Source organism: Acanthamoeba castellanii (genome assembly GCF_000313135.1).
Source record: "Acanthamoeba castellanii str. Neff unplaced genomic scaffold scf7180000084752, whole genome shotgun sequence".
Lineage (NCBI taxonomy): Eukaryota > Discosea > Longamoebia > Acanthamoebidae > Acanthamoeba > Acanthamoeba castellanii.
The window spans coordinates 44,066-52,717 of NW_004457657.1; the positions used below are offsets into that span (position 1 = coordinate 44,066).

An 8,652-nucleotide genomic window follows, 5' to 3' on the forward strand; every position below is an offset into this window, starting at 1 on the left:
CACGCACGCGTCGACATAAATTCACGAGTGGCTGGCCGGCTGATTGCTGACCATCACCAATGATTGGTGATTGGTTGGTTTGGTTGGCAGGCTCTTCGGCCTCCTTGTGGAGAATGTCGACAGCTTGATCGAGGGCTGGTTCCAGAACCAGATCAAGTCGGTCCACGTCCTCTGCCCGCACTGTATCAAGGCCCACCGGCATCCCCCCACGACGTTCAGCCTGAAGGAGATCCAGCTCGCTGTGACGCAGGGCCGACAGCACATGCCGTGCCACGGCGCCCTCCTCGACATCCGTACCCCAGCCCGTCTCCCCGCCCCCTTTCTCCCACTCGCCCCGCTCATCGTGCGTGTTGTGTCGCGTGTCGCGTGTCGCGTGTCGCGTGTCGTGTCGTGTCGTGTTGCTGGTTTTTTCCCCTCTTCTTCCCGCAGACAAATTCGCTGCAGACGTGGCGTTGGTCAATATGACCGAGTGGATCGTGAGCGCCGAGAGCCTCAAGATCGGTGACCTGGTGGGTGCCGGCGCCTTCGCCCAGGTCTACCGGGCACACCTCCACGGCCAGGAGGTACCCCGACGTCCCTCGCCAATCCACATTTTCACACATCGTGAGAACGTGTGCGTGTGCGGTGGGGTGCGTGTGCGTATGCTCACCGGTTGTCGATTGTTTTCACGCAGGTGGCGGCCAAGAAGATCAATCTGGTGGAAGCGGGCGCGCCGCAGGGCGACATCTCGGAGAAGTTCCAGGACCTGCGCCGCGAGGTTATGCTGATGAGGCACGCTTCGTCCCCCCCTAATCTCGCACGCGCAGGCCCAAGGTATTCTAAGCATCCTTGACGACAACAGCGGCCTGAAGCACCCCAACACGGTCCGGCTGAAGGGCATATGCCTTTCTCCGCTGACGATCATCACTGAGTTTCTCTCCGAGGTGAGCGCTCCCAACAGGCCGCACACGCACACGCGCACACACACGATGCGCATCGCACACACACGAACCGCACACGCGCCGATGATTGAATATGAACTCAACAACGAATTGGTCATCACTCCGATGACGACGCCAGGGCAACCTGTACGACTTCCTGAAGGCGCGCGCAGACCAGGCCGAACAGATCGGGTGGGCACTGCGGCTGCGCATCGCGCGCGATATCGCCGAGGGCATGAAGTTCCTCCACAGCGCCACCCCGCCCATCATCCACAGAGACCTCAAGTCTCCCAACGTCCTCGTACGTGTGCGTGTGCGGCGTGTGCGGCGTGTGCGTGTGCTGACGCTCGATCATGTCTTCCGTTCAATGCGTACGACCAGCTGGCGTCTGCGTCGCCGAGCAGTGCGGTAGTGGCCAAGGTGGCCGACTTCGGACTGTCGACACGTATGACGGCGATGACGGTCAAGGGACGGAATGTGTGGAATCCCGTGTGGCTCGCGCCCGAGATCATGCGCAAGAAGGAGTACACCGAAAAGGCCGACGTCTATGGCTACGGTACCCACGCGACCCACGACACGACACGACACGACACGACACGACACGACACGACACGACACGACACGACACGACACGACACGACACACCCACACCGCCGCACACGCACACGCTCATTACTGTACACCAGGCGTCATGTTGTGGGAGATTCTTACGCTGAAGCACCCGTTCGACGAGTACCGAACCAAGTACGAGGCCGACAGCCAACTGGAGGAGGCCATCGTCAACGGACTGCGACCCTCCACGCCCGCCGAGCTCGTACGAGTCCACCCCCCTCCCTCAATTTCACGGCAGCCACCGGGCGTCGGGCTGACACCACCGCACACGCACGCGCACGACCGCACACGCACACGCACCACCGCAATCAGGTTGAGAGCCTGGAGGCGCAGGACTATGTGGAACTACTGTGCGCGTGCTGGGACCCCGAGCCGCAACAGTACGTCGCGCGCTCCTGGCATACTCCTCCGAGCGAAGAAGAGCCTCGACTACTATTGTCGCTCACACACATGACACACACGACACACACTACACACACGACACACACGACACACACGTGTCTCCTGTATTGTATGGGCAGACGGCCGACGTTCGAGCGTGTGTGCGAGAAGCTGAGCGCCATCCAGGAGCAGCTCGCGCCCGCCACTCTTGCGGCCTACGGCGACCAACGGTCGCGGGGCAACCGTGGTACGTATGTCGTGTGTGCCGTGTGTGTCGTTTGTGTCATGTGTGTCGTTTGCGTTGTGTGTCGTTTGTGCTGACGGCGTGTGCGCGCAGCGAGCGAGTCCTCGGAACTGCCGGTTGTTGAACAGGTCTGCTCGTCCAATTTCACCGTCACCAACATCACCAAGGTGCGCGCCTTTCTTTGATTCTTTCGTCAACGTAGCAGTTGGTTTGACTTTGACTTTTATTGACTGAATTATCTTGAATTCCTCTTCTGTTGGGCTCGGGCACGCCCCCCAGCTGGAGAAGGACCGGGGCGTGGGCATCACGTGCCTGCTGGTGGTCGAGAGCGAGGACGACGGCGACGACTACGACAAGTCGATCATGCTCTGGGCCGGCTGCCAGGACGGCGCCGTGTGCGTCTGGAACGCGCGGGTACGTGACCAGTCCGTGACTCGCTTCATTTCCATCGTGCAGGGAAACTGATGATCATGCCACGACACACACGCGCACCACCGCACACGCACACGCACACGCACACACAGAGCGGCGATTTCGTGGCAAGTGTGCCGGCGCACAAGGGTCCGGTGACGAACCTGGTCATCACCGAGGCGGGCGTGTGGTCGTCCTCGCCCAAGGACAACCAGATTCTGCTGTGGGACCGCAAGAAAAATCGAGTCAGCAAGAAGGTCAAGACGACGGCTGGCGTCAACGGGCTCCTCTTCGTGGCGCCCTTCCACGTTTGGTCCACCTCCCAGAACACCATCACGCTCTGGGACGCCAAGGTACCGGCGCTGCCGCTCCACCGCCGCTGACTGCCGCCTCTCGAGAGGCTGACTGTCCCCCCCCTGACTGTCGGCACCACCACGCAGACGGCCAAATCGTACAAGTCGTTCGAGGTCGGGGCCAAGGGCGAGCTGGGCGTGCTGGCCTGCGTCAAGTCCAACGTCTGGGTCGCCGCGGCCTCGTCCATCGTCGTCTGCCAGCCCACGGTACGCCACCATCCGTGTGCGGTGTGGTGTGCGGTGTATGCGATGCTGACGTGGGGGTGTGTGATCAGACCCTGGCCACGCTGGACACGATTGCGAGCCACACGGCCACGATCAACGCCATCGTGCGGGTGGGTCAGGAGGTGTGGTCGTGCGGCAACGACCGGAAGATCGTGACCTACAACCTCGAGGGCGAGGTCCTGCAGTCGATCGACAACGCCGACCGGGTGCTCGCGCTCGCCTACCAGCCCTCCTGCATGCGCGTCTGGTCCACCTCCGCCGACGGCCTCGTCGCCGTGTGGGACGCGCGGGTACACAACACACTACACAGTACACCACACGCTCTTCTTGTTCTTTGATTACTCATCGCACACAACACGCACCACCGCACACGCACACGCACACGCACACGCACGCACGCACACACAAAAAACGATGACACACAGACGTATCAAACGTTGCAGCGGCTGGAGGGCCACCACACGAACGGGCAAAGGGAGGTGGTGGCGCTGGCCCGCTACGCCGACAGCGAGAGCGAGACCATGTGGAGCGCGTCGGCTGACGGCTCGGTCGTCGTCTACCGCCTGGGCGAACCCGCCGCCGTCGTCGCCCACTAGTGGTTACCACCAAACAAGAACAACAGAACAAGAACAACATCACTCACGTACGAAGAAGAAGATGAAGAAGACTGGTTGGTGGATGGTTGCAAGCTTGTCGACAACAAGGGAAAAACAACTTTGGTGTTGATTTGATCTTTGTGTGTTGGAGCTAAAGAATGGCGACGGTCGCGGATAAATATCATCTGCATTTGATGCCCGATGCGTTCCTCTTCGAGCCTGTCACGACCGAGCCCGCCCATTTGCTCGAAATCGAACGTGCCACCGGCACCTTTTCCCTCAAGACTCGTACCACCCCCCCCCCTTCTCGCTACTCTTTTTGCCCCTCCCTAATCCTCCGCCCCCTCAGCTCGGCCTGGTTCGTTTCGCTCCTCGGAGGGCATTGAAGAGATCTTCGGTCTCATCGGCATCATCCGCCTCCTTGCTGGTTTGTGTCCCTCAATCATAATTTATTTATTTATTTACGTATTATTATTACTTTTAATTTGAGCTTTTTATTTGTTCCGATTTATGCGCAACAGTGAGTATCTGCGTTTTAATCTATGTTTAAATATATGATTATTATTTGTGTAGGTCCCTACCTGGTGGTGATTACGGCGAGGAAGCGCGTGGGTCGCCTCCTCGGGTGCGACGTGTGGCGCGTTACCGGCACCAAGCTCCTGCCCTTCGTCAAAGGCCGCCTCCACACCGGTACCCCCTCATTCCCTCCCGTGTGTGCGGTGGTGTGTGCGTGTGTTGCGTGTGTGCGGTGCTGCGTGCGGAGCCGCTTGTGACTCGTGTGTGGCCGTGGTGTCGTGGGACTACGCCGCAGAGAGGCAGCGCGACGAGGAGCGGTACCTGGCGCTGCTGCAGTCGATCCTGAAGGGCGGCCACCTGTACTACTCGACCCACTACGACCTGACCCACAGGGCTCAGAAGCAGCACGCCCTGCGCGACGACCACCAGGACAAGCCCATGTGGGAGCGGGTACCCGCTCCTTTTCATTTATTTTCTTATTTTTTCCTTATAAATATCAATCCTGTTTTTTATTTTGTTTATTTTCATTTTATTTATTCTGTTTTTTTGGCTTACGCGTGTGGGTCTTTTCGTACAGGCCGACCAGCGCTTCTTCTGGAACCGTTACCTCGCCCAGGACTTCATCTCCAGCCAAGTACGCACACACCGCACACGCACCACCGCACACACCGCACACACTTGGCGTTGTTGATTGAGACTCACCGTTGTTGGCGTGATGGTGATGCTGATGGTGCGGATGACTGTGACCACAGCTGGACGGGTGGGTGACGCCCGTGATGCTGGGCTACGTGCAAATCGAGTCCCACTGCACGGTCAACGGCCACCGCTTCGACTACGCCCTCATCTCCCGCCGACACACCAAGCGCGCCGGTTCGTTCTTGTCGACACACACAGCGCTCACCACGCTCGCATCGCTCGCACTAACGCGACACCGCACACACGCACGCATGACACACGCCGCACACGCCGCACCCGCACACGCCGCACCCGCACACGTCGCACACGGCATGCAGGAACGCGCTATCATATCAGGGGAGCGGACGAGCAGGGACACGTGGCGAACTTTGTGGAGACGGAGCAGGTGCTGGTGGTGCCGGCCCAGGACCGCATCTACTCGTTCGTGCAGACGCGGGGCTCCATCCCCGTGTTCTGGAGCCAGGCGCCCGACATCACCTACAAGCCCAAGCCTCGCCTCACCGCCACCGAGAAGCGAAACGTACGCGCGCGGCGCGCCTCCCGCCTTCTCTTCGTTGTGTGTGTGTGTGTGTATGTGTGTGTATGTGTGTGTGTTGCTCACCGCACGGCACACGCACGAAACGCATACAACAGGCGGCGGCGTTCAAAGCGCACATGGACGACCTCACGCGGCACTACAGCCGCCATGTGCTTATCAACCTGATCAACCACAAGGGCGCCGAGGCCGTCATCGGCAAGGAGTACGAGAAGCAGGTACCCTCCTCTTCCTGACGACACGACACGACACGACCAACGACACGACACACGGCAAGCTGAGTGTGTCGCGGCCGCGCAGGTCCAATTGTACGGCGACGAGTCGGTGCGGTACGTGTGGTTCGACTTCCACCACGAGTGCCGCAAGATGCGCTTCGAGAACGTGAGCAACCTCATCCAGCAGGTCAAGCCCGAAATCGAGCAGTTCGGGTACTCTCCTCCCCCCCTCCCCCGCCATTCCCGCACTCCTCTCAAACTCACTCTCATGCGTGTCGTGTGTGTCGTGTCGTGTGTGTCGTGTGTCGTAGATATTTCTTGACGGAGAACAATGAGGCGGTGCGCAAGCAGGAGGGCGTGTTCCGCACGAACTGCATCGACAACCTGGATCGCACGAACGTGGTGCAGAGCACGCTGGCCCGCGAGGTCCTGAACGCGCAGCTGCTCCACGCCGGCGTCTTCCAGCGCCCGTCCGAGTCGATCGCCGACCACCCCGCCTTCAGGCAGATCTTCAATCACGGTGCGTCATTGCCCCCCTCCCGGCGGCTCGATGCTGACGTGGCATATGCGGTGTGTGCGTTGTGACAGTGTGGGCCAACAACGCGGATGCGATCAGCGAGCAGTACGCGGGCACGGGCGCGCTCAAGACCGACTACACGAGGACCGGCAAGCGGTCGTTCAAGGGCGTGCTCAACGACGGCCTCAACTCGGCCACGCGGTACTACCTCAACAACTTCAAGGACGGCTTCCGTCAGGTACACAACGACGCGACGTGACGCGACACGACACGACCAACGACACGACACGACCAACGACACGACACGCAACCACACAACACCGCACACGACGGCACGACGACATGCAACCACGAAACACAGCACACGCCGCGGGGCTGATAGAAAATCTTGGTGTGGTTGTGGTGTGTGTGTGTGTTGTACAGGACGCGTACGACCTGTTCCTGGGCAACTACGTGGTGGGCCAGAGCCCGCGCTCTCCCTTCGCGCACAACTACCGCCCCGTGGCCACCACCCTAGTACCACGACACGACACGACACCACGCGACACGACACGCACCACACTGACCCTTTTCTCACACGTGCTGCGTGTGCGGTCCCAGTTCGTGATTGCGCTCCTGATCGGTGTGGTGATGCTGCTGGCCTCCGTGGTGGCGCCCATCCTCCAGCCCGAGGGCACGCAGTCCATAATCTACCAGTTCATGGTACTACGAGCCCCACCCCTCTCACTCTCTCCTCCCATGCCTGACTCTCGGTCCTAACGTCACTCATTTGCCCAATGTGTGTCGTGTCGTGTTGTGTCGTGTCTTGTGCCTTGTGTGTCGTTGGTCGTGTCGTTGGTCGTGTCGTTGGTCGTGTCGTTGGTCGTGTCGTTGGTCGTGTCGTTGGTCGTGTCGGGTCGTTGGTCGTTGGTCGTGTCGTGTCGTTGGTGGTGTGCAGGTGATCGTGTTCTGGGCGGTCGCGATGGTGGGGGCCTACCGGGTGCTCAAGCTCTACGGCCGCGATCTGGTGGACCGGCCCCAGCTTGTGCCTATTCCCCACTGATTCAAGCTTCGGCTTTCGTTCCCAACTCAAAAAGACTCCTTATCGTGGTCATGGTGAATAAAAAGGTGCTTGTTGATGGTACAAGTACACTCAAGAGGTCCCTGAACGCCCACGCCCCTCGTGGCGCCGATCACTCGAGTCGTCGTGGGGCCTCCTGTCCCTGGGCTTGTGCTTCGCGAAGAGCTGGAACTTCTTCACGGCCTCTGCCAGTCCAGCCACCTCCCGCAGGCAGGCCTCGATTGCCGTCAAGTTGCGGATGACCACCTAGAGGTCCTCCACATACATCCCTGACCGAGTACCAAACTTCCCATAGTACTGTGGTGATGGTGATGAGTGCTTGTGTGAGGAGCTTGAACTCCTCCCAGGAGCCCCTGTAGTTCAGCCACTTAGGGACAGGGCCCTGAAAAAGTGTTGGCAAGGTTGTGTCAAAGTGCTCAATGCCAAAATTGAATGCAACTCCCTGGGCAAAAGATAATTAGCAAAAGTAAATCAAATGAATAAAAAAACTGCTATGAACTGCTGATTATTGGGGAGGTCCCAGCAAACTCCATCTCCATGCCAGGAGCTGCTCAATCAACTTGCACAGCGCCTGTGCCCTCAGCAACAGTTCCTCCTCTTGTTTCCAAATGGGTGTATCAACTGCTTGCATTTTGGTAGGTGGTTGGTTGGGTGATTGTGCAGAAGAGGTGGGTGGCCCATTTTATTGCTGGTGTTGTATCACCAGTGCCATGAAAGGTGGGTGGCACATGGTGACAAAGGAGCTCCACCATTGGGTAGGCCAATCCTTTGACCAATAAGGTGTCACATGGAGACAAAAGAGGTTTATTGGGTAGATAAAGGATGTTTTTATTTTTGTATTATCCATAGTGACTTGTCTTGGCTCAGAAACAAATGTTTACTGTTAACCACCCAGTGAAGTCAACAAACAAGCACATGACCCCTTGTGGAGGAAGACTTGTGTCCCTTCTTTTTGGTGATCACAGTGATGGTACTGAAGTTGGCATTGTAATGGGCCACCATAAAGTTGCTGGTCACAGTGGGGGAGATGTAGAAGAAGACCTGGTGTGTCATGTGCCATTTGGTGTAGTGTGTGTGTAGTGTGTGTGTCATGCATCATGTGTGTCATGTGTCATATGCCATTTGGCAATGTGTCATGTCATTGTGTCATTGGTGGTGTGCAGGTGATTGTGTTCTGGGCAGTCACAATGGTGAATGGTGGGGGCCTACTGGCATGCCTATCCCCCACACTGATCACAAGCCCACTGATCAAAGGCCTTTTTCAACTTTACCACAAGGCATCTGTACAATGCAAACTGGCACCAGTTTCTTTTTTTCTTTATGTTAAGGCCACACAAATGCTTTTGCTTCTAGATTGCTTACACTACTTGA

General features: G+C 58.3%; 2 protein-coding genes across 2 annotated transcripts; both read left to right on the forward strand.

Moving 5' to 3' along the window:
- Nucleotides 1–262: 262 nt before the first annotated feature.
- ACA1_196080 (protein kinase domain containing protein) lies at nucleotides 263–3,742 on the forward strand (the record flags this gene model as incomplete). The annotated part of the gene is made up of 15 exons (XM_004353232.1): nucleotides 263–293; nucleotides 430–563; nucleotides 674–757; nucleotides 807–923; nucleotides 1,060–1,221; nucleotides 1,302–1,476; nucleotides 1,607–1,734; nucleotides 1,845–1,912; nucleotides 2,054–2,160; nucleotides 2,251–2,324; nucleotides 2,437–2,571; nucleotides 2,682–2,921; nucleotides 3,009–3,128; nucleotides 3,197–3,436; nucleotides 3,590–3,742. 15 exons carry the CDS (start codon nucleotides 263–265, stop codon nucleotides 3,740–3,742), a joined length of 1,968 nt encoding a protein of 655 aa, XP_004353284.1.
- Nucleotides 3,743–3,936: 194 nt separating this feature from the next.
- ACA1_196090 (uncharacterized protein) lies at nucleotides 3,937–7,263 on the forward strand (the record flags this gene model as incomplete). The annotated part of the gene is made up of 14 exons (XM_004353233.1): nucleotides 3,937–4,030; nucleotides 4,092–4,169; nucleotides 4,316–4,432; nucleotides 4,554–4,708; nucleotides 4,836–4,892; nucleotides 5,011–5,128; nucleotides 5,272–5,474; nucleotides 5,588–5,707; nucleotides 5,790–5,917; nucleotides 6,016–6,224; nucleotides 6,293–6,459; nucleotides 6,645–6,737; nucleotides 6,822–6,923; nucleotides 7,159–7,263. 14 exons carry the CDS (start codon nucleotides 3,937–3,939, stop codon nucleotides 7,261–7,263), a joined length of 1,746 nt encoding a protein of 581 aa, XP_004353285.1.
- Nucleotides 7,264–8,652: the final 1,389 nt, after the last annotated feature.